The following is a 23,768-nucleotide window of genomic DNA, read 5'->3' as shown; positions in this document are numbered from 1 at the left end:
GGAATTCTGGGAGTTGAAGTCCTCCAGGCTTAAAGTGGCCAAGGTTGGAGACCCCTGTGCTAAAGGAAGAAAGTTAAGGAAAGCACACCATGGTTTAGCAAAGTGGCTGGGGAATGGGAGTTGAAGTCCTCCAGGCTTAAAGTGGGGTTGGAGACCCCTGTGCTAAGGAAGGAAAGTTAAGGAAGCACACCATGGTTTGGCTGGCTGGGGAACTCTGGGAGTTGAAGTCCTCCAGGCTTAAAGTGGCCAAGGTTGGAGACCCCTGTCCTAAAGGAAGGAAAGTTAAGGAAAGCACACCATGGTTTAGATTTGCACAATCCGTCCGCTCTTAAATGAATGAACTAGATTTGGGAGTGGGGGGGGAAATGCAGTATGCAAAACCTAGAGCAAGGCTGTCCAGTCTTGTCCATGTTGGCTGGGGGATTCTGGGAGTTGAAGTCCTCCAGGCTTAAAGTGGCCAAGGTTGGAGACCCCTGTCCTAAAGGAAGGAAAGTTAAGGAAAGCACACCATGGTTTAGATTTGCACAATCCGTCCGCTCTTAAATGAATGAACTAGATTTGGGAGGGGGGGGGAAATGCAGTATGCAAAACCTAGAACAAGGCTGTCCAGTCTTGTCCATGTTGGCTGGGGGATTCTGGGAGTTGAAGTCCACAGGCTTTGAAGCTGCCAAGGTTGGACACCTCTAGTCTTAGCACAATCTCGTGCCAAAGTGCTACTGTACAAATGAGTTGGAAGTGTAACTCCCAGAACCAGCAGCTGGCCTTCTCCAATGTGAAGGGATTGCACTTCCAAATCCCAAATTCATCTAAGCCGGGCATTAGACTGAGGAAAAGGCAGATTTGGGTCATGAAATGTCACCTTGGTCCTTCAGGTTCAGAGCTGGCTGGGGAATTCTGGGAATCGAAGTCCACAAGTCCTAAAGTTGCCAAGGTTGGACACCCCTGATCTAGAGCCTCATCAAGGGTCATCCTTATTAGCTCTTCACTTGATCTGGTTAAGCATGTGAGGTAGTCACGATGGAGGGAGACGAATGCAGCATCTTCTGTCTGAGGCCTTCTGGATTCATTGGTACAAACTGGGATGGGTAGGAAATAAACTCTAACACATCGAAGGAGAGAAAAAAGTGTTTGGGACTCTTAATCAGCCAAGTCGTCCATTTATTCGCACAACTGCCAGATTCTTCTGTATACATGTCTTTTTCAAAATAGTGTGCAGTTTGTGTGTGTGTGTGTGTGTGTGTGTGTTTAAGACTGCCATTGCCCAATAAGAAGAGAAGGGACCTGGAAAAAGCACTAGAGAAAACTTATAGAAACGGGAGTATCCATATTATATTTATTTGTTTGATTGATTTTTATTCCATTATAAGTAACTCAAGAGAGTGAACATAGATAACATTCCTTCTTCCTTCTCTTTTCCCCTGTGAGATGGGTTCGGCTGAAAGAGAACGACTGGCCCAAAGTCCCCCAGCCAGCTTTTGTGCCTAAGGCAGTACTAGAACTCACTGTCTCCTGGTAATTGGCCCAAAGGCATCCAGTTGGGTTTCATGCCTAAGGCGAGACTAGAACTCACCGTCTCCTGGTTTCTAGCCTGATGCCTTAGCCCACTAGACCAAACTGGTTGTGAGAATGGGTGGGTCTCCAAAAGGCATCTTTCTTACATGAAAGAAATATGATCCTGTGTTTCCTGTAAGGGTGACTTAGGTTGACGGTCCATGGAACTGATGGAATGTCCTCTCCAAATCCTCTTACAACCGGCCCAATGAGTTCAGATTGCAAAATAAATCAGTTCAGGAATGACAGCCTTAATCATATTCTGTCACAGTTAGCCCCGGTATCCAGAAGGAAGAAAATAAAAATCACGGAGTGTTTAGTAATTCCATACCTTTCTTCTAAACTCTTCCTTGTTCCTGCATGAAAGTCTTAGTAATCCCAGACTTGATATAGCTCTTTTACAGAAGGTAAGTCAGCCAGCCAACCGACCAAGCTGCGAACCAGGAGTGGCAAGAAGCAACTTACTCATAATTAGGAAAAAAAATCCCGGTGAACTGTAATTCATTGAATTTCTCGACTTCTGAATTTGCACAACACAAGCATAAATTAATCACAAGGACTGGACATATTATATCGGGCTAGAATGCACTAGGCTGGCTTTCAGTTCCATGAGTTTTGTAAACTAACCCATTTAGGTGTGTAGGGAAAGCCAGTTCAAATCCCTACTTGCATACTCTCTGTATGATACAAGGACTTTTAAGTTAATTTAATAAAATTAGTTAATTTAGTTCATATTCTTCCCTAGCCGGGTGAGACTTATAGCCGATAATATCTCAACCGTCCCAAATTGTCTAATTCTAAAATAACAAGTACTGGATAAAACTGTGGAGGCTAAAACACACGATGAATGGTTGCAGGAGTTGGATATGTCTAACCCAGAGAAGGACTGGGGTGACGCGGTAAGTGAGGGGCTCTGACAGAGAGGAGGGGGCCAGCTTTTCTCCAAAGCACCTGAGGACAGGACAAGAAATAACAGGTGGAAACCTGCCACGGAGAGATCCAACCTAGACGTTTCCTGACACTTAAGAACAATCCGTGGAAAGGCTTACCTCTGGAAGTTGTAATTGCTCCAACACTGGAGGTTTTCAAGAAGATAGCCATTTTTCTGGGTGGTATAAGGGCAGAGGTCTCCAAACTTGGCCACTTTAAGACATGTGGACTTCAACTCCCAGAATTCTCCAGCACAGCACAGCACAGCACAGCAGGTGGCTGGACTACAAGACCTCCAAGGTCCCTTTCCAATTCTGTTTTACTGCTACTGTGTCAGGAAACCACAACACCTGGGAGAAATGGTGGAATGCCAAGTGGGAAATCGAGAGGGGAACAGAAAAAAGATCAAATGAGGTATCTAAAGAAATTGCTTTCCTCAAGAAGTTTGAAGGGTGCTCCGGATTGTGTTCCTGTATATAATGAAAAAAGGTGAAGAGGGGATTTGTTTTATTTGGCAGAAGGCGAATCACACCTCGTTCTTCTGGGCCCCAAAGGTGACTTTAACCAGGGAGGGGGGAGCTTTGGGGACTTTTTTCTTTCTCACGCTTTAATAATAGTTTCCCGTTGGGTCATGTGACCAGGAAGAAGCAAGGAACAATTGGGGCAGCCTTACGAGCTACTCCTGCTCAAATAGGGATACCTGGAAGAATTTTTTAAAATGTTTTTCTCTGCATTTCTCCTGGCCATTTCCCAAGCTTGATCCTCAGTCCTTGATTTCTCCCACCCCCCAATCATTATCCTGTTGAGGGATGGACAAATAGACAGGATCCCAAGCCCCTTTGCACCATTTTCTTTCCAAAGTTTTGCTGGAATGGGAAATAATAATAAATAAAGGGGAGACAGCAAGCTCGCCTCTGTGTGCTTTCCCGCAGCTGGTTCCTGGGTTTATTCTCGTTTTCTGGATTCCTACAAGGCACTGAATTCTAAACCAAACCAAAAATCAAAATAAAAGGCTGGGGTTTACGCAGCGCAACGAGCCACAGTTTTGAGATCTGTTTGGCCATCTGGTTTCAATAAGATAGCTTATCTTCATTGAACGGCCTCCTTACTGGGTGGAAAACCGGACCAAGTCTTTAGCAAGCTGCTGGCAATCGAAGTATTTGAGATACAGGAATAACAGAGTTGGAAGGGATGCTGAAGGTCTTCTAGCCGACCCCTGCGCTCAAGCAGGAAACCCCAGGCTATTTCAACCAATGATGGGTTGAATTTGTCCCTTGGTGTCTTCGCACCTTGTCAAAAGAGGGACGGACAGACGGACAGATGGACGGTCTTCCCTTCCTTACAGAGTGAAAGAATTCTGAAAATAATGTATGTCAGACAGAAAAGAGGGAGGTTACCGTATTTTGTTTTCCTGGTCGAGTTTTTTTCTTAAAAAACAACAACAACAAGCACATCCACTTCCCTCTTCCACTCGGCATCTTAGGAAGGGAACTGGCTGCCAGGGCAACAAGTGACTTCTTTAAATTGGCTCTTTAAACAAGACTTCTTTGTTTTTAACAAAAAATAAGAATAATGGCTGGAAAGTTACTGGAAAATGAACCAGAAGGCCCCCCCCCCCGCTTCTCCAATTCAGTGGGGATTTGGACTGCTAATCACCGAAGTTATTTGTTTCAAGGCTGCATTATTTCTTCTGGAGCTGGAATGAAAATTAACCAGATCCGGCTTTCATCAGACTTATAAAACATTCCAGGAAAAGACACGGGCAAACCACTTTTCCTTTTTTTCTGTTGCCAAGAAAACTGCAGGGATGTGTTCATGAAGTCATCAGGAGATGCGTTTCAAGAAGACTTGGTTTTATTCATAATAGCTTTCCTTGCATTATTACTTCCTTCCTTCCTTCCTTCCTTCCTTCCTTCCTTCCTTCCTTCCTTCCTTCCTTCCTTCCTTCCTTCCTTCCTTCCTTCCTCCCTCCCTCCCTCCCTCCCTCCCTCTCTTTCTTTCTCTCTCTCTCTCCTTTCTTCCTTCCCTCCCTCCTCCCCTCTCACTTTCTCTCTCTCCTTCCTTCCTTCCTCCCTCCCTCCCTCCCTCCCTCCCTCCCTCCTTCCTTCCTTCCTTCCTTCCTTCCTTCCTTCCTTCCTTCCTTCCTTCCTTCCTTCCTTCCTTCCTTCCTTCCTTCCTTCCCTCCCTCCCTCTTCCCCCTCTCACTTTCTCTCTTTCCTTCCTTCCTTCCTTCCCTCCCCCTCTCTCTTTCTCTCTTTCCTTCCTTTCCTCCCTCCCTCCTTCTCCCTCCCTCTCCTTCTCCGTCTCTCTCTCTCTCTCTCCTCCCTCCCTCCCTCCCTTCCCCTGCCACAATCTACCATGCCAATTTGCTTTCCTTTTAAAATAAGAAAGACAAAATCACAGCACAACCACCAAAAAGAGAAAAGGGAAGATAACGGAGTCATTCCCCTGTTTTAATTCCTTCTCTGGGCATCTGAACCCTCTTCAACCTGTCCCCCACTAAGGGTGCTTGAAAGCCTGTGCCGGTTGGGCATTTGGAGTTGTGCGGTCTATTGGCCCAGCTTGGGGCAAACCTAAGCACAGACCCACAATGGATGTCCGTGATTTCAGGCGGCTGGAAGGGTTGGGAGCATCGACCAGAGCGCCAGGACCAGTTTTCGACTTCCCTGAGAGCCGGTGAAAATCTTCACATTGGCGGGAGGTGGCGCCATCAGTCAGTGTGGCCTAAGGGCAACCACGCACCCTTTAGTGGCACCATAGAAACCAGCCTCGGGCTGCCTTTGCTGTGGTTCTCAATCCCTAATTTGGAAAGATCGGAAAGCTCTGGAAAGATTGTTAAAACAATAGGCTGGATTTGTATAACCTGCTCAGACAGAATGGGGCTAGGTTATTTTGGGCGCCAGCCTGATGTGTGAACCCTAACTAAGGGTGTGTGTGTGTTTAAACTAGAAGCCTTCCAAGGTCCCTTCCAATCTGTTATTCTGTTATTTCTGTTTGCCTACCCAGCCTGTTAAATTAGCTTCTTGATTGCTTTTTCTGAGCCCGGAATATTTTGCAAACAGGGGGTTGCTTGGGGTTTCCTTAACCTTGGGTTTAGCTCAGCCAAAGAGCCTTAGAGCTCCTTCAGTTTATGAACGGGAAGAAAATGCCATCTTTCTGGGATTTTGCACCGACTGGGACAGTTGTTTAACTGCGCTCACCCTGCCTGGCTGCTTCTCTGGGCTCTTCTGGGTTCATCCAAAACATCCCCCAACACCCTTGGGTAGCACAGGGCCATCAATACTGCACCCACCACACCTGCTGGTTCTTGAGTTGCTACCAAATCTGAAGTTCTGTCTTGGGTTCCCATTTCATGGGAGCTTGGTATCTTGCATTCAGGTTATGCGGAAACCCTGAGCCAGCTCCATATTTTATCTATTTCATATTTAAGAGTCTAAGAAAGGATCGGACAGCCATCCAGAATAGTGTAGGATTTCCTGTAGGGGGGCTGGACTAGAAGGCCTTCAAGTCCCTTCCAGTCCTATTATTCTATGTTCTAAAGAGGAGGCATGATAAAGTTATTGGTGAAAAAGAAGTGAGCTATTAGGATGTCCTGCAACCAATAACCCCATACTTCTCAATAGAACCTACCTTAAAACTCCCTTTTTAATGACCCCGTGATCCCTTAATTCAGGGTAGAGTCAGGGTGACTGGACGGAGCTGAGCATTTACTGGCCGGATGCCCTTCCTGATCCAAGGCAGAGTTGGCAGCAGACTTTTTTTTTCCTCTGCACCCTAGGAGACAAAAACTTCTGCCACTACCTAGGATTGAACTCTCAAACTTCCAAGTGGGGGACTCTTCACCGCTAGGCCACCACAACACCCTCAATAGAACCTACCTCAATAGGTGGTTAATTCCACATTAGCATTTGTCCTGGCCTCTCCTTTTTGGAGAAACAGCCTAGCCATTCAGGCCAACTGCAGCTTAAGCCTGAAAACTTTGCACCTTTGATGTTGAACAATGGAGAATTCAAAATCCTCTGGCTGTTATTTCCCCTCCTCCTGTTTGACTTTTTTTTTTTTTTTGGAAGCTCTGAAATTGTTCATTTTCACTTAGTTTACTTTTGTCAAAGCCCATTCTTATTTGAACCCAAAGCTTTATCTCTCTTTTTTTTTTCTGTTTTGGTTTCTGGCTAAGTGACTCATGCCCCAGTCATCTCCCATCCCTCCGTTTCCCAGTTGGTCCCACCAGCTTCGAATTTCTCCAGGGTGTTGCTTGGTTTTAACCTTTGCTATATGCACCATACAAAAACTGTTAAGATTCCCCGCAGAAGATCATTTTCAGATTGGGGAAACTGAGCATAAGTAAAGATAACATTTGCCCTGGACAATTACTGCAGTGACATGAAGATGGTGGGACAGTCAAAAATTCAGCCTCGTTGCCCCTCCAAGATCAGAAAAAGGTTTAATTTTGGGAGCTGACTTAAAAGACCCTGGACGTCTGTTATGGCTGGGATGAATGAGTCACACAAGCGAAGCCCCAGTGACCCAGACCAACAGAAAGCCAAAACCACAACCTCAGTTTTCAGGCCAAGGAAGCTCCTTTCAACATCCAGAGCCAAGGACCAGAAAGGAAATAGCAGTTCTAGGGCACTATTATGGGATGGAGATAAGCAGTGGGAGCAGCTCAGCCTGGCTGCCTTAAACTAAGTGCCCATGGTGCTGTCGTGCAGCTGCTGTTGCTCAGTCTACAGCTGACTAAGGAGAAATCCTCCCCCAGCCATCTGTTCCCATTATCCTTCTGCCAGAACCAGCTAATGTGTGCTTGCTTGCCCTCCCCCCTCCCCCCTCCCTCCCCCTCCGCCTTGCAAGCGAAGCTCCAGGACTCTTGCATTAAGTCTGCACCAGTCGCATCGCCTCCTTACGCTAACATCTCTCCTTGGTTCCCTTTTAGGGGATTTCTGGCTGGCTGAAAGAGAACAAAATGAGCCCAAGACGGACTCTTCCCTTCCTCCTTCTGGCAGGAGCAATCGCCGTGCTTCAGTGCCAGGTAAGAGGCCGGCGTGGCCCATCTGGTGGGGTTTTTCTTTGCTCGGCAGCCAGGTGCGGTTTTAGGGACTCTGTCAGAAAACAGATGGGTTTTTTTTTTTTTTTTGTAAGCTTGGCTCCAGCGGTGTCATCGATCAAAAGGGGCCTTGGAACAAAAAGGCTCACGGCCAAGTTCACAAAGCTGAGAAAGCTAGTCGGGTTCCGCAGAGCTTTGAAAGATACAAAAGGAAGACTGAGGAGAGAAGGATCCAGTTCTGCAAATCTCTGAGCTGGATCCAAGTCCAACCACAAACAGCTTCCTAAGGAGGAAGGCTCTTAAGAGAATAGCAGGATCGAATAACAGCGTTGGAAGTGAGCTTTCTAGTCCAGCCCTATACCCTATAGCGGGAGACCCTACAGCATTTCAGACAAGTGACTGTCCGGTCTCCTCTTAAAAAGCCTCCAGTGATGAACCCCCCACATCTTCTGGAGGCAAGCCGTTCCACCGGTTAATGGTTGACAACATCAGGAAATGTCTCCTTGGTTCTAGGTTGCTTCTCTGCTCGATTCGTTTCCACCCGTTGCTTCTTGTCCTGCCTTCTGGTGCTTTGGAGAATAGCTTGGCTCCTTCTTCCTTGTGGCACCCCTCAAATATTAGATATTTATATATTTATATATTTATTTTTATATATTTATTTTTATATATTTATATTTATTTTTATTTTTATTTTTATATATTTATATATTTATATATTTATATATTTATATATATATATATATATATATATATATATATATATATATATATATATATATATATATATATGTTTTCTGAGGTTCTCTGGTTGGTATTTGTATGTGACCCGTTTTGGTTATTGGGTCTCTTAGTCGGAAATGGGCACCCGCGCACCCAGATTCAAAGTACTAATGATAGCCGTTTCGGCAAGCCCACTCGCCATCTTCAGGCTGGTGCTTTGCCATGCACTGGCACTAAGCCAGAAAGCACCAGCCTGAAGATGGCGAGTGGGACCTCGAAGCCTGATGATGGCAGATGACTGCGAACCTAGAACTTTAAAGAATACTGACGTGGAGAAAATACCCGAACCAAGCACCATACATATATATATATATATATAATAAAATATCTATATATATATATCTATCTATCTATCTATCTATCTATCTATCTATCTATCTATCTATATATAAAATATTAGCTTTTTTACACTGTCAGGTGTGGATGAAATCTTCCTGCCGCTTTTCCCTTTTAGCATTTCTACTATTAGAATCAAATCCTGCCTTCATATTTTTTTTTTTTTTGGTCATCCGCTAGCTGTATCTCAATTTGGAGCATTCCAGGAGGAGGATGGTGGAAGTGGGATCGCTATCCAAAGGGGACGCCTGTGGGATCCTCGTGCCAGCTCTGTCCCTCTTGTGCCTCTGTATAAAAAAGCATGATTTGCACTGAGGTTTGGCATCTCCTGTGTCGTGATGCACACACACACACACACAAAACCTATGGACACCAGGGTTTATGAAACGCTGTTCTTCCAAAGGCTCATGCTGGTTCTCCTCTAAGAGTAATGAGAATTATGATAATGAGCAGTACTCTGAGAAAAGAGTAATGAGAACAATTCATTAGTGGAATGGCTTGCCTTCAGAAGTGGTAGGTGCTCCTCACTGGACGTTTTCAAGAAGAGATTGGACAGCCATTTGTCTGGAATGGTAGAGGGTCTCCTGTTTGAGCAGAGGGGGTTGGACTAGAAGACCTCCAAGGTCCCCCCTTTTCTAACCCTTGGAATTTAGTCAACTTTCTATTCTTGATTGTCTTGCTTGCTCTTTTTCTCTTTCTAGGACCTGTTTGTACGCATTACCCAAAGTGGCCGAGAAAGTCAACTAAGAAAAGGTAAGTGCCCGTTGGAGGAGACTATGGAAGTATGAAAGAATAGGAATAGAATAGAGTTAGAAGGGACCTTGGAGTCCAGCCCCCTGCTTAAGCAGAAGAACCTATACCACTTCAGATAAGTAGCTGTCTAGTCTCTTCTAAAAACCTCCAGTGTTGGAGCACCTGCGATTTCTGGTGGCAAGTTGTTCCACTGGTTAATTGTCCTCTCTGTTAGGAAGTTTCTCCTTAATTCAAAGTTGCTTCTCTCCTTGGTTAGTTTCCATTTATTGTTTCTTGTCCGGCCATCCAGCACTTTGGAGAATAATTTGACCCCCTCTTCTTTGTGGCAGCCCCTCAAATACTGGAATTCTGCTATCACGTCACCCCTAATTCTTCTTTTCTCTAGACTAGCCAAGCCCAAAACCTGCAGCTGTTCTTCATATATGTTTTAGTCTCCAGGCCTTTGATCCTCTTAGTTGCTCTTCTCTGAACTTTTTCCAAAGTCTCAACGTATTTTTTATAGCATGGTGGCCTTTTAGTTCAACCCTCTTCCCCAGGCAGGAGTCCTCAGACTATCTCAGAGAAGCACATTAAAGAGACCCGATCTGTAACGAAGAAGAAATTTCCTGACAGGGAAAACAGTTAATCAAAGCTTGCCTCCTGGAATTGTGGAGGTTTGCAGGAAGAGAACAGCCACACGACTAGGATGGTAGAAGGCTCCGACCTTGAGGAAGGGGTTTGATGAGAAGACCTCCCAGGTCCCTTCCAACTCTTGTTTATTAGTCTATCTTCTAAATCGGAAGAAGATGGCTGATAGTGCATCCCCCAAAGGATGGAATGCCCAAAGAGTAAATACTGGGGTGTGTGTGTGGGAGGGGAATGGAAATTCAGTGCCTTTCCAAATACAGGCAGTCATTGACTTACAACAGTTCATCTAGTGACCGTTCAAGGTTACAAGACCACTGAAAAAAAGTGGCTCATGACCGTTTTTCACACCACCGTTACGGCCTCCCCATGGTCAGGTGCTTAGCGACAGACTCATATTTATGACTGTTGCCGTGTCTCTCAAGGGTCACGTGATCCCCTTTTGCGACCTTCCGACGAGCCAAGTCAACGTAGAATCCAGGTTCACTTAAAAACCACGATGCTAATTTAACAAGAGCGACGATTCACTTAGCAACTGCGGCAGGAAAGGTCATCCAATGGGGCAAAAAACATGTCTCACTTAGCCACAAAAAAAATGGGGGGCTGAATTGTAGTCGCACGTGAAGGACTATCTGCATCTGCAGATCCTGTGGACAGCAAAGCAAAGGCCTGCGTCGATCCTCCAAAACGGTGGAAAACTTCCAGTTCTCTCCCTACAGCTTCTGTGGTTCTACTCGATTCTTGAGAAGATTCCTCAAGAGATTTGCACTTTTTTAAAAAAAGAGATTAGCTAAGCTTTGTCCCTACAGACTAATCTGACAAGAGTCTTTCAGATTTGGCACCCCCTTTGTCCTTTCTTTTATATTTAAATAGGTCTATAACTGCCTTTCCTCATAGAATGCCAGGCTGGTGTAGGAAACACCATGTCAATAAAACCTAGCATAATAAACCATGCCAATAATAAAACCACATCAACTGCAGCGGGATAAAAGCAGGAAAGGCGTATAATTGTTCACTCGGGTCAACCAGTTTTATAAAAACATGTTCTGCTGCCCAAGCAAATAAATAGGTTGCGAACTGGCGTCGCAGAGAACGCTTTTCAGATGTGGTTTTGGTGGCTTGCCATATCTTTGGAGGAAGAAAACTCCTTTTTGGGGGGGACAAAAATGAGGCTCGCGGAGGAGAGTCGATCCAAGTTGTAGATTGTTCTGGGCTGCACACACAATGGTGAAGGGACAAAAGGCGGAACTCGTGTCTTGCCATCGAACCTGGGAAGGATTTCTTGTCCTTTTTGATTACAGGCAAATGCAGAGACCCCTACACCAAACAGGCCTACAATTGGAAGGAGAGTTGGCTCCGCCGCGTCAAAGAGAGAACGGAGTATTGTCGGTGTGAGAACAGCGGCATCTTCTGCCATGCAGTCCCTGTCAGAGGTGAGTTCCACGTGGGGCTTATAAATCCAGCGATGGCATTTATTGATTAGGTTTCTAACCCACCTTTATTTTGTACATGGTACATATAGTCCATAAAGCTTCATGGATTCCACCAAATGGCCAACTTGGGAGCTCAAACCAACAGCCCATAAAGCTTCATGTTCCTATATTCGACACAGCAGCAATTCTGTTGGGCGGAGAGGGAGGGTGTGGCCCACAGCCTGCAAAAGGGTTTCCATGATGTCCTACTGGCATCCTAATGGGCCACCACTTAAGTATTCCAGTATCTAAGGGGCTGCCACAAAGAGAATAAGGGAGGAATTAAGGTGCTGTTATTTTCTGTCCCACAGGCTGCATAAAGCCACTTTGCCTCCACGGGGGCCGCTGCCAGAAAGCCTTGTATTCCCCCAACCTTTTCATTTGCTTCTGCCCACCGGGCTTTTCGGGGAAGTTCTGTGAAATTGGTGAGTATGTGACAAGAGGATGAACCGATACGCAGGTCAGGCAGTTCAAGATGTATGTATTCAAGATGGACAGGGATTAATATTTATATGTATTTATAAGTGAGGGTGTAGGTATATAGCATATGGGTGTTACGTATGTCTACGCTTTTGAGAGCAGGCAACAGAATTTCATTTTTAATGTGTGCCAGTGTGCCCACAGCAAAAAAAAACAACAAAAAACGACAATAAGGGTGATCTGATCTTATCTAGTTCAAACAAATATAAAGGTTTTATTGCAAACTTGTACTCCCTACAAGAATTTGAACTACAAAACAAATTAGCGTTAGATCAGAATCAGTGGAACTGGCTGGACTTAGATCTCTTGTGGGCACGCAGGGACTCGTGACTGATGACGTGTTTGACTCCTCCCTCGGGCTCAGCCTGGGCATCTACAATGTGCCATCTAGGAAGCCAGTGGTGGATTTTCACCCGTGCTGCGTCCCCTCTAGCTTTGCAGACTCCACTTTTGTAAGTGCAGCACTCAGAGTAAATACATATAACGGCAGCTGCGTACGCCAGATCGTATCTAATGTTAGCAATAAAAAAGGGACCAGGCTAGAGGAGCTAATGGAAACCTAATGTCAGATCTAGTCTGTCCTCGGACACAAATATTATTCCAGTTGTTGATGCTAGCCTTCAAAAGAAGAAGAAAAGAAGGATCTGCTTCCAGTGAATTTGTTGCTTCTCGCTTGCTTTGAAAAGCAAGGAAGCTGTAGGGTGGAGTCAGTTTCGTGCAAGTTCTCCAGCTGTGCTTCTCAACCTTGGGCATCTTAAGATGGGTGGACTTCAACTCCCAGACATCCCCAGCAAACATGGCTGAGAGTTGACATCCGCCCATCTTAAAGTTGCCACGGTTGAGAAAGACTGCTCTACAGCCATGCTGGTTGAGGAAGATTGGGAGTTGAAGTCCGCAAGTCTTAAAACGGCCAACTTTGGAGACCTCTGGTCTACAGTTTGAATTTTCTGCACTGCCTCCAGAAGGTGCGTGGCGCCTTCTCCGGAGCCAGTTTGGAAGAGACTCAGAGGAATGTTCGTTCTCTCCCTCTTCAGATACCAGAGCTATGTGTTACCAGGATGGAGGGGACACATACAGGGGGACATGGAGCACAACGGAGAGTGGTGCGGAATGTGTGAACTGGAAGACCAAAGCTTTGCGCTTCAAAGGGTTCCTCCACGCAGATCGCCCAGACGCCTTGCAGTTGGGGCTTGGTGATCACAATTATTGCCGGTAAGAGGCCGAATCCAGCAGCTTGTGTGGTCTGTCTTCTCCTTCCTTGTATCGTTGACATTTTGGAGAGGAGCTGAGTAGTTTTATAGCTGTCTTTCTCAGTCTTGGGAACATGAAGCTGTGAGGACTTCAGGCCAGTCTGCAGCTCCTTCAGTTCCATGGCTAGCTGGGGGATTCTGGGAGTGGAAGTCCACAGAGCTTAAAGTTGCCACGGCTGGGAAACGCTGGCTTACAAGAGCCAAGAATGTTTGATAGCATCTTTTTTGACGAACGAGTTTTATTAAAAAGTATGAAGCGTAAGCTACTGCAGACAGAAATGTATTCTTGGAATTAAATACATTGCTCAGAAAAATGCTAAGATAAATCATTCTCTGATTAATGAACAGGTTTATAAAAGTATCTCAATTAAAGAAGGACACTGGAAATAATACAATACTGGGATATGTTTTCTTAGGCATAGTCCTTAAATCCACTTATGAATTGCTTTATTATGCATTATTTATTCTACAATCCTTCCTTCCTTCCTTCCTTCCTTCCTTCCATCCATCCATCCATCCATCCATCCATCCATCCATCCATCCAATAGACTCACAAACACAATCCTGAATGTTCTATCATTGTCTTCTTTAGAAATCCAGATAAAAGCTCAAAACCCTGGTGCCACGTTCTTAAAAGAAATGTGTACGTCTGGGAATATTGCAGCATTACGTCCTGCGCCGACGGTAAGCTGAAAGCCCTTATATTCAAAGCCTTTATGTTTACTGAAATACAATGCTGTTCCTAAGCGGGGCTAAAAATGGGATTAGTTACTCCGAGCTTTTCATTTCAAAACAAACAATTGTTGTTCCTCTATTTCTCTTCTGGAATTGCAAACCCAGATTTGGAAGAGGTTCCATTTTGTGGTTTATTTATTCATGCCTTAGTCAATAATTGACTAAGTTATGAGTAGAGAGGTATAATATGTGAGGCTCACCTCACATATGTTGGCGTGGCAGGTTGGAGAACTTTTGAATTTTCAGATGGACTTGTTTTAGGACTTACGTGGCTCTTTTAGGCTATTTCCCATCTTCAGTCATGTCTGAGTTGGGATCCCTCTGATCATTCGAGTATTGGCCCCTACTTCAGCTAAGGACCTGTTGGGAACTAGCCAGGCAGGGTGGAGGGCTCAAGCAAGGAATTAGCCTAGAATCGTAAACAATCCAAAATTGACCTTCCCTAAGTTCCATGGAACCTTATCTAACTATTCCCAAGCAAAGGCTACCAATCTGGGGTGATTCCTATATTATTGGCTTGCATCTGACAGGATCTTTCCCTATGTTCAGCCTATGGCAATACTCCCCCAAATCAATACCCTGTTTCTCCAACAATATGGCCTCCCCCAATAGGAAGTCCCAGCATGTTTTGTAGGCATGAAATGAAATTAAGCCCCTCCCCCCAAATTAAGGCCTATATTAAAACATGTGAAATGGGGGGGAATGGTGGGGGGGCTTGCCGTTAGGAAGTACTTTTGTTGCATACCCAGATATGGCGCTGCCTGCGTTGACCCCGATACGAAGTGCCCCACCAACGCCGAGGTCAACATCCAAGCCATCGCTGCCCGCCTGCCCGAAGATGCAAGGGGGGGGGGGAGAAATTAAGTCACCCCCCGAAAAGACGGCCTAGCCGTTTTTTCGGGGCTCAAAAAAACAACAACACCCAGCCTTATTATATGAGAAACACGGTAGAAGGGGGTTTCCAAACTAAACAATGAAAAAAAAATGGGACTTTCTCCATCCAACCTATCCCTTTTCCGATCCTTTGCCGCAGAAAAACATTCCTGTGTTTTGGGAAGAGGCACCGACTATCGGGGCAGCCACCACCAAACAGCATCGGGGTTGACGTGTCTGAGATGGGACTCCCACCTCATTGACAAGAATGTTTACAATGCCATCCATCCCGATGCCCATCAACTAGGCCTCAGCAGCCACAACTACTGCAGGTGAACCAGAAATGTCTATGTTGAATCTTTATCGCTGCCCAACTCAACCAGGTGGGCTTTGGATGACGGAATCTCCGTTGAATGTTCTTTGGAATATGGCACCCGTTGGGCCACGGGGGATGAAGTTGGGGCAGGGGTGGTGGTTGTGCCTTGTCCTGAGTATTGAGATTTGGGGACATTTCCTTGGCTCATTTGGAGGCTTGGCAACTGGCATGTCCTTATGACGGTTGCAGTCTCCCAGGGGCATGCAACCTTCTGCCAAGCAAACTCAACGGAGAAGGCAGATTCAATTCACGACCGTGTTACTAACTTAACAACCTCAGCGATTCACTTAACAACTGTGCCAAGAAAGGTTGCACAATGGGGCAAAACTCACTTAACAACTGTCTTGATTACCAGGGGGTAATTTGGGGGTGAATTGTGATCGTAAGTTGAGGACTACCTAGACGAGGAGATCTTGCAGTCTTCCCAACCTTCCCACTTCTTGTGTGTTACAGGAATCCTGACAATGACACTCAGCCGTGGTGCAATATATTCAAGAATGGCGTGACAAAATGGGAACATTGTGACGTGCCAGTCTGCTGTAAGTGGGTCCTTTCTCTGATGTATCTGAGGCTCTTCTTCACAGGGATTATGGCCAATGCCTTATGCTGGGAATGGAGAACTAATTGATCTCAAGATGTTGCTGAACCACAAATCCCAAGAGCCCCTGATGGCGTGAGCAACATTGGGCCGCCTACAGCCTACCCGTTTTATTATACTGACTACATTCAGCATCTGAGGATCATGCAACAGGTCTTGGACACCGTATAGAAATGCTTCAATCCTTGTTATGGTTGCCTCTTCCAAGGAATTGTGGGAATTGGAGCTTGCGGAGGCCATGGAGGAAACCCTCCAGACCTCCAGGTCTCTACAAGATGGAGGAGAACGCCTTCCTTTGGTAGCTGGGAGAACGTGGGAGAGGCCTCATGCAGATGGACGGGCACAGGATGTCCTAGATTTAAAACATAGAACAGAATAAGATGGGAAGGGACCTTGGAGGTCTTCTAGTCCAGGTCCCAGCCCATGGCAGGAGACCCATTGGAACAATTCCAGACAATTGGCTGTCCAATCTCTTCTTAAAAATCTCCAGTGATGGAGCACCCACAACTTCTGGAGGCAAGTTGTTCCACGGATTAATGTGTCTCACTGTCAGGAAATTTCTCCTTAGTTCTAGTGTGATTTTCCCCACAATATATTATATAATACATACCGTATTATACAATATTGAATCCAGACAGGGTTGTATTTTCTGTCCATAGAGGATGAATTTGTACAATATGTGAGACGAGATTCGAAGGAGTTGGTCATTTGTGGTCAAGTGTAACGTGGGAGCTGGGCCACCTCCTGCAATTAAGTGATCCAGGCGTAGCATGTTTTGTGAATAGAACAATTGTGCTCCCAGATTTAGCCAGTTGTGTGAACTCAACCAGTGAGTCATTTCAGGATATGGCTTCATCCAGGACCTCTACCAGCATTTGATATGATGGGCAAGCCACAGCAGAAGGCCCACCGGTGACCTCTGAACCCCTTGTTGATGTGGTCCCCTTTCTCCCTCATCCAGACTTCTTGTAACTAGGGATTCTTGGTTGCTCTCTGAGCTTATTTTCTTGCATTGTTTCATTACCCAAACTAGGTAACAACGTCAGTGCTAGTAAGGAGTAGTGGGGTTTAGTTTATATTCTAGTGGCTTGCCCTCTCAGTGTTGGTGCAGGTGGTCTTGGAGCTTCCTTGGTTGGGCTGCTTATTGGTAACATGTTTGCCAGTTCATTGATTGGTGTATTGTTCACTTCTCAATTGTGGGTCTGATGTTCATCTTGGAGTTAATCTACGCTCAACTGGGTGCTGATGACTGATGGGGAGACGTTTTGCTCTTTCTGTTCCCTTTTTGACGTGTTAATTATCTCTTTTGCACTGTCAGTAGATATTGTTTATGTCTATGTGTCTATTGATGGCTAATTCGTCCGAGTGCCAGGCTTCTACAGTGATTGTAAACAGATGTTGAGTTTCACTGCTTTGTCACCTCTGAATCTTATTCCTTGGTTTCTTCCTTCCCACGTGCAGCCACTTGCGGGCTGAGGAAGCACAAAGTGGCCGAGATCCAGATCAAAGGAGGTGCATATTCATATATTGAGTCCCACCCGTGGCAGGCGGGCATTTTTGTGAAGAACCGAGGTCTAGAAGGTTATCACTGTGGTGGGATCCTCATCGATTCCTGCTGGGTCCTCTCAGCAGCTCACTGCTTTCCAAAGGGGTAAGTGATCAATATGTGGCTCACTCTCTAGACTTTGGCTAGTCAGCGAGTTCCTGGGTAGCAGAGGATAAATTTAGGGGCAGAGGACCAAACCCATTGAACCAACATCCTTTGCCTCGCTCAGTGTTCACAGCTTGTTTGGCAGGGATTCTTGCTATTTCCCGGTGACTCCATGGAACTGATTCAGGACCTGTTCTTGCATGCAAGAAAGTTAGTTTCTTTCTTTCTTTCTTTCTTTCTTTCTTTCTTTTTTGCAAAATCTTCACAAGAGGGAGGTTATGTCTCAGGAAGCTGTGGACATCAAGAGCTTCTAAATCAGGGGTCCCCAACCACCGGTCCGCGGACTGGTACCGTCCGTGGAACAAGTCCTACCGGGTTGCTGAGTTTAGTTAGCGCCGCCATTTTTGATGAAAAAGTGCTTCCGGTGAGGTCACCGGAAGCACTTTTTCATCAAAAAGATGGCGGCGCCAGCTGATGCCGTACCGGGCCGCGCTATAAAAAAAGTTGGGGATACCGGGCCGCGGCATAAGAAAGGTTGGGGATCACTGTTCTAAATGATTTGGGGTTCCAAAGAAACTTCATTTTTTCTTTGCAAGCACCGCCATCGTCCTCCAACTCTTGAACCTCCCCAGTTTTTGCATTTGCATTGTCAAAATATTGCAAACATCTTTCAAATCCTACACTGGAGGATCTGCTAGGGCTGTGTAAGGTGCATTGGATTGGAGGGTGTAACGTTCTTAGAACATGAAAAAGATTTCCTGGATCCTCCGCGTAGACATCGATGCTTTTTCACACCCAAATATTCTGCACTGATATTGTCTAAGTTGACTTATCACAGCGAACCATGGTTTACATTAAGCCATAGTTTGTTGCAAATCCAGTGGGCTGGGTTTACAAACTATGGAAACTTGTTTTCACTCAACAGCTCAGCATGAGCTGTAAAAACCTGAGCAGACACTGGATGTTAACACATTTAGAGTTTTCTCTTTCTGCTGTTGGGAGTTTTACAGCCAAGAACTAACCATTCTAGTTGGCTTAACTGTAGTTAAGCCTTCTCTTCCTATTGGGAAGAGAAATGAGAGAGTTGCATTAGGAGGGAAGGCAGGTTGTCCCTGGAAGCTGCCTCTCACCTGTGGTTTTCTGTGCAGGAGCTTTGATCCCCGACGCCTCAAAGTTGTCCTGGGCCGGACATTCCGTGTGAAATCATCCGCCACAGAGCAGGTCTTCCAAGTAGAGAGATACATTACACATGAGAAGTACAACCCCAGGACTTTGGACAACGACATTGGTAAGCTTTTTTTCCTGCTTCCCTCCCAGCCTGGAGGCACAACTTCTGACTTAATTTCCCGTTCAAGCAGGGGGGCTGGACTAGAAGACCTCCAAGGTCCCTTCCAACTCTGTTTTTTCTGAATTCTGGTTCTCATGGGCCTTTTTTTCTTCTCCTTTTGCTCTCTGTTTTGACAGCCCTGCTGAAGTTGAAACACCCTTTTGAAAACTGTGTCACAGAAACTGACAGTGTCCATCCCGTTTGTCTCCCCAAAGCTGGACTCCAGCTGCCCGACTGGACGGAATGCGAGGTGTCCGGATATGGCAAGCACGAAATGTGTACGTGAGAGTCACTTTCACCAGCCGTTTAGAGTTAGAGGACAATCTGGCTGCAGATGGTTTTAGAGTGCAGGACAGGATTTCCAGGGCGGAATTAACCCTGGCTGGAAAGAAAGGCAGCCAATGTTAATTCTTCCCTAAATACTCCAGATGGAGTATTTAGCTGCAGAATATGTTATGTTCATCTTTTAGGGCAGGGGTGTCCAACCTTGGCAACTTTAAGACTTGTGGACTTCAACTCCCAGAATTCCACAAGTCTTAAAGTTGCCAAGGTTGGACAGCCCTGTTTTAGGGCAGGGTGGAATAAAAATCACATTTAAAAAAAAAAAAAAGTCTGATTTGTTTCCAGCAATCCTTGGCATTTCGGGGAGAAGAGGGTCTTGTTGAGAAATTTCTGAGACCAACCTTGTGGGTCATGCCATCTCTGAAGAGCCCTCATCTTTGCTGAAAATGATCTAGGTCAATTTATGGTGAAAACAGACATCTGTCATGTTTTATTCTCCCTAAACAAACAGCTTCTTTCTTCAGAATTTGATGCAGCCGTCGTCCTGTGACTTACATTCCTATCTGGTTACTAATTAGCTGATATGGCTGGACCGTGTTTATATATCCCCGAAGACATCTGCTTTCTGTTAGAGCACATCACATCCTCAAGTCATCTCCTCCTCCTAAGCCTTCCTAGAATTCCCCTTCTTCTCCAATCCCTGTGCGATGATTGTGGCAATTCAGCCTTTTGGTTTAGGAGAATAGAGGTCAGGTTTACCTTTCCAGGTAATCCTCAACTTACAACCTAGTGAGCCACAAAAGGAAGCCCCGTGCTTCAATTAATTCAGAAGACCTGCCTTCATGCAACACTCTAGACTGGATCCCAAGAGTGACTTGTGGGTCAACATTTTCTGGGAAATGTTGTTTTCATGACTTGGTTTCACACAGCATCAGTGGTAAAATGCTACCCGGTGGCTTTCTCCAAACCGGTAGCAATCACATGGCTACCAGTCATCTCCTCCTCCTCAAGCCTTCCTAGAATTCCCCTTCTTCTCCAATCCCTGTGCGATGATTGTGGCAATTCAGCCTTTTGGTTTAGGAGAATAGAGGTCAGGTTTACCTTTCCAGGTAATCCTCAACTTACAACCTAGTGAGCCATAAAAGGAAGCCCGTGCTTCAATTAATGCAGAAGACCTGCCTTCATGCAACACTCTAGACTGGATCCCAAGAGTGACTTGTGGGTCAGCATTTTCTGGGACCTGTTGTTTCTCGCGTGACTTGGTTTCACACAGCATCAGTGGTAAATGCTACCCGGTTTGAGACTGGTTTCTCAAGCAGGTAGCAAAATATGGCTACCGGTTATGCCTAACCTGTAGTAACAAAAAGCTCCAACGATCAGCTGAGGAGAAAGAACAAAAGTGCAGGATCATCAAAGCGGTAGGGAAATTGGTAGAATCCCACCACTGCACAGCACACATATTACACATGAAGTTCACACTAGGGTGTCTTTGAGCATTCAATATCACACGGAGGCGGTAATAGTTTATTAACGAAGAATTAAGGTTGAGCAAATCGTACGAACCCAAGCGCAATATTTATGACGCTCTCTTCACAATGTTCCTTTTTTCCCCCCCAACAGCTTCGCCTTTCCACTCAGAACGCCTGAAGGAAGGACACGTGAGGCTCTATCCAGACAGCTTCTGTACATCTGCACGACTCGCAAATAGGACCGTCACCGAGAATATGTTGTGTGCAGGAGATACGCGACAACTTCACGACGCCTGCAAGGTAACCTCCCAAATGTTAAGAATAACCTTGTAGGGTCAGTCTAAAGGTCCAGCATCCTCTTGAGAGTAGACAACCAGGGATGCTGAAGGCTGAACAGTCCCAGTGCAGAATTCCTCCTGGAACACAAGGATCCAGATGTTTTGGGGTAACTGGCCATTTCTGGAAGTAACACTTTCAGAAAAAGGAGAGGTTTGTGATGCTTTAGACATGCACAAGTCTAAGTAATCCTCAGCTTAGGACCACAATTAAGCCCAAAATTTCTGTTGCTGAGCAAAACAGTGGCTAAGTGAATTCTGCCCTATGTTATCACCTTTCTTGACAGGTTTAGTTTAGTTTATTGTCATTGCATCTCATACACGAAATTAAATGTACATCATAACTTCAGTGTACATTAGAACTATAAAAATAAAACACGAACACACACCCTTCACGTTCTATGCAATCGAATTGAAAACCCCTGATATTGCATTCATATTGCACGATATACAGTAGAATTCAATATTTTTCAGCCTGTTTGTCCTTGTTTTTATTATCCTGTACCGTCTACCAGATGGTAAATGTTGAAAAAAAAAAAAAAAAAAGAGTGCCCAGGATGAGAGGGATCTTTGAGCTTTCCTAAGGCAGCGGGAGCTACCTTGAGTGAATTACCACAATTGTTAAGCAAATCATCACAATTGTTAAGTTAGTTCTATGAATCTGGCTTCCTCGTTGATTTTATATGTCAGAAGGTGGCCAAAGGCAATTACATGATCCCTGAACATCACAACTGTCACAAGTACATACCAGTTGCCAAGCATCCGGATGCTGCAACGGTTGTTGAATGTGGAAAACGCCTAGGAGTCACTTAAAAAAAAAAAAAAGTACCATTGTAACCTTGGATGGTCCTTTCCTCAGAAGAGAAAGCCAGGCGTTGTGGAGCGCTCAGCTGCCGTCTCTCACTCATTCGTTCTCCGACTTCTCTCCCGCAGGGTGACTCCGGAGGCCCCCTGGTTTGTCTGAACGATGGCCGCATGAGGTTAATCGGCATCATCAGCTGGGGGGTAGGCTGTGGCACCAAAAACACGCCGGGCGTTTACACGCGCGTGGTGCGTTACCTGAACTGGATCCAGGAGAACGTCCGTTTCTGAGTCTTCGGGGCTTCCTTGCACCAGGGAATCGCACCCTGGAAACGGGGCTGGGAAGCCGGTGTCACTCGGGGTGGGGGGCGGAAGACACACACTTTGTGTGGGGCCCCCCTCCTGCAACGACGGTCTGTGCGGCCGGGCTTAGGAACCGGGCTAGAACGATAGTATTGGGGGTTGTTGTTTTTTCCCCCTCCAAGAAGCACTTCTAGACATACCTAAGGCCAGATGCTTACAGGTCATCCTCGGGTTAGGACCACAACGGAGACCAGAATTTTTGTCGCTGAGCGAGACAGTGAAGTGAGTTTTGCCCCGCTTTACGACCTTTCTGGCCACGATTGTTAAGTGAGCCCCTGCGGTTGTTAAGTTAGTAAGCCTGTTGTTAAGTGAATCTGGCTTCCCCGTTGACTTTTGTCTGCCAGAAAGTCGCCCGTGACTCCCCAGAACACGGCAACCATCGTAAATACAAGTCAGTTGGCCAAGCCTCTGGATTTGGATCACGTGACCCTTAGGGAATGCTGCAACGATCCTGTGAGAAACAGTCTTAAGTCCCTTTTTCCAGTGCTGTTGTAACTTCGGTCACTAAATGAACTGTTGTAAGTTGAGGACCACCTGTATTAGTTACAACATCACCTGAGCCCTGCCTCTGCCTCTATAGTCTTCTGGAAAAGTCCTCCTTTGGGGAGACTGAGAGTAGATGGGCCCTGGGCTTCCTCAAATATGCCTCCTCTGGTTTATTTTATTTTATTTTTAAATCCTCTTTCTATAAATTATGGGAAGCATTTCAAGGTCTTTTCTACAAAACTGAAGAAATCCTTGGGGGGAAAACCAATATAATATATATTTATATATATATAAAGGAGGAATCGGTAATCACTTTGCGCACCCCCGTCCCTCCATAAAACTTCAAAGATTATTTTTATACTCTGTAAATATTTCACGTTTTCTGTATAAAATCAAAACCCTGTTTCCCGGTGTGCAGAGTTGACAAGTCTTCTGCTCATCAAAAAGACTATTGGGAATCATCTCCAGTATGTTTTAATGCATTAAACTTTTTAAAATTAAAGTTATCCTCGTTTTGCTTCATACCATACCTGACACACAAAGTTTGCCTGCTATGTTTCTGTATGATTTACTGGACTATGGCGGGGGAAATTTGAAGGGGGACAGGGGTAAAATGCCCACAGCTGCTTCATATTCTCGAATAAATGACCTTATTTACATGCATCAGATTATACACATATTCTCACCGCAGCTTGTAAAAGACATTTATGCTTGGAGCAGCTGGCTTTAATGGAAAAGGATGTGATTGTCTCTCTGTGTGTGGTCTTTGTCTCTACATAAGATGCAGTTTTTATGTAAAAGTATTTTAGTCTACATACATAATAGTTGTTAGTAATACAATTGTTAAAAACCTCCAATGTTGGAGCATTTGCAACTTCTGGTAGCATGCAGTTCCACTGGTTAATTGTTCTCACTGTTAGGGAATTTCTGCTTAATTCCAGCTTGCTTCTCTCCTTGGTTAATTTCCATCCGTTGCTTCTTGTCTTACCCTCAGATGCTTTGGAGCAGGGGTCTCCAAACTTGGAAACTTTAAGACTTGTGGACTTCAACTCCCAGAATTCTCCAGACAGCTATGCTATGCTGGAGAATTCTGGGAGTTGAAGTCCACAAGTCTTAAAGTTGCCAAGTTTGAAGACCTCTGCTTTGGAGAATGGATTGACTCCCTCTTCTTTGGGGCAACCCCCAAGATATCTGAACAGTGCTATCATGTCACTCCTAGTCCTTCTTTTCATCAAACTAGACATACCCAATT

At 45.4% G+C, this 23,768-nt stretch overlaps 1 protein-coding gene across 2 annotated transcripts in view; it reads left to right on the top strand.

The window, feature by feature from the left end:
* PLAT (plasminogen activator, tissue type) overlaps window positions 1-23,018 on the top strand; it is a 24,321-nt gene extending 1,303 nt beyond the window's left edge. Inside the window, exons 2-14 of one of the 2 annotated variants that reach the window (XM_087969904.1) lie at window positions 7,415-7,510; window positions 9,343-9,394; window positions 11,320-11,451; window positions 11,802-11,915; window positions 13,005-13,182; window positions 13,813-13,904; window positions 14,989-15,160; window positions 15,658-15,743; window positions 17,264-17,453; window positions 18,602-18,741; window positions 18,918-19,058; window positions 20,683-20,831; window positions 21,800-23,018. In XM_087969904.1, the coding sequence (XP_087826030.1) occupies window positions 7,445-7,510; window positions 9,343-9,394; window positions 11,320-11,451; window positions 11,802-11,915; window positions 13,005-13,182; window positions 13,813-13,904; window positions 14,989-15,160; window positions 15,658-15,743; window positions 17,264-17,453; window positions 18,602-18,741; window positions 18,918-19,058; window positions 20,683-20,831; window positions 21,800-21,958 (1,671 nt within the window). In that variant the 5' untranslated portion in view covers window positions 7,415-7,444 and the 3' untranslated portion in view covers window positions 21,959-23,018. Of the gene's footprint in view, window positions 1-7,322; window positions 7,511-9,342; window positions 9,395-11,319; window positions 11,452-11,801; window positions 11,916-13,004; window positions 13,183-13,812; window positions 13,905-14,988; window positions 15,161-15,657; window positions 15,744-17,263; window positions 17,454-18,601; window positions 18,742-18,917; window positions 19,059-20,682; window positions 20,832-21,799 lie in introns of those variants that run through there. The other variant, XM_087969903.1, reaches the window with a different exon arrangement.
* Window positions 23,019-23,768: the final 750 nt, after the last annotated feature.

Source organism: Notechis scutatus, chromosome 7 (genome assembly GCF_049901735.1).
Source record: "Notechis scutatus isolate UNSWTSFEM ecotype Mainland chromosome 7, rNotScu1.2, whole genome shotgun sequence".
NCBI lineage: Eukaryota > Metazoa > Chordata > Lepidosauria > Squamata > Elapidae > Notechis > Notechis scutatus.
This window is presented reverse-complemented; position numbering and strand designations above follow the sequence as displayed.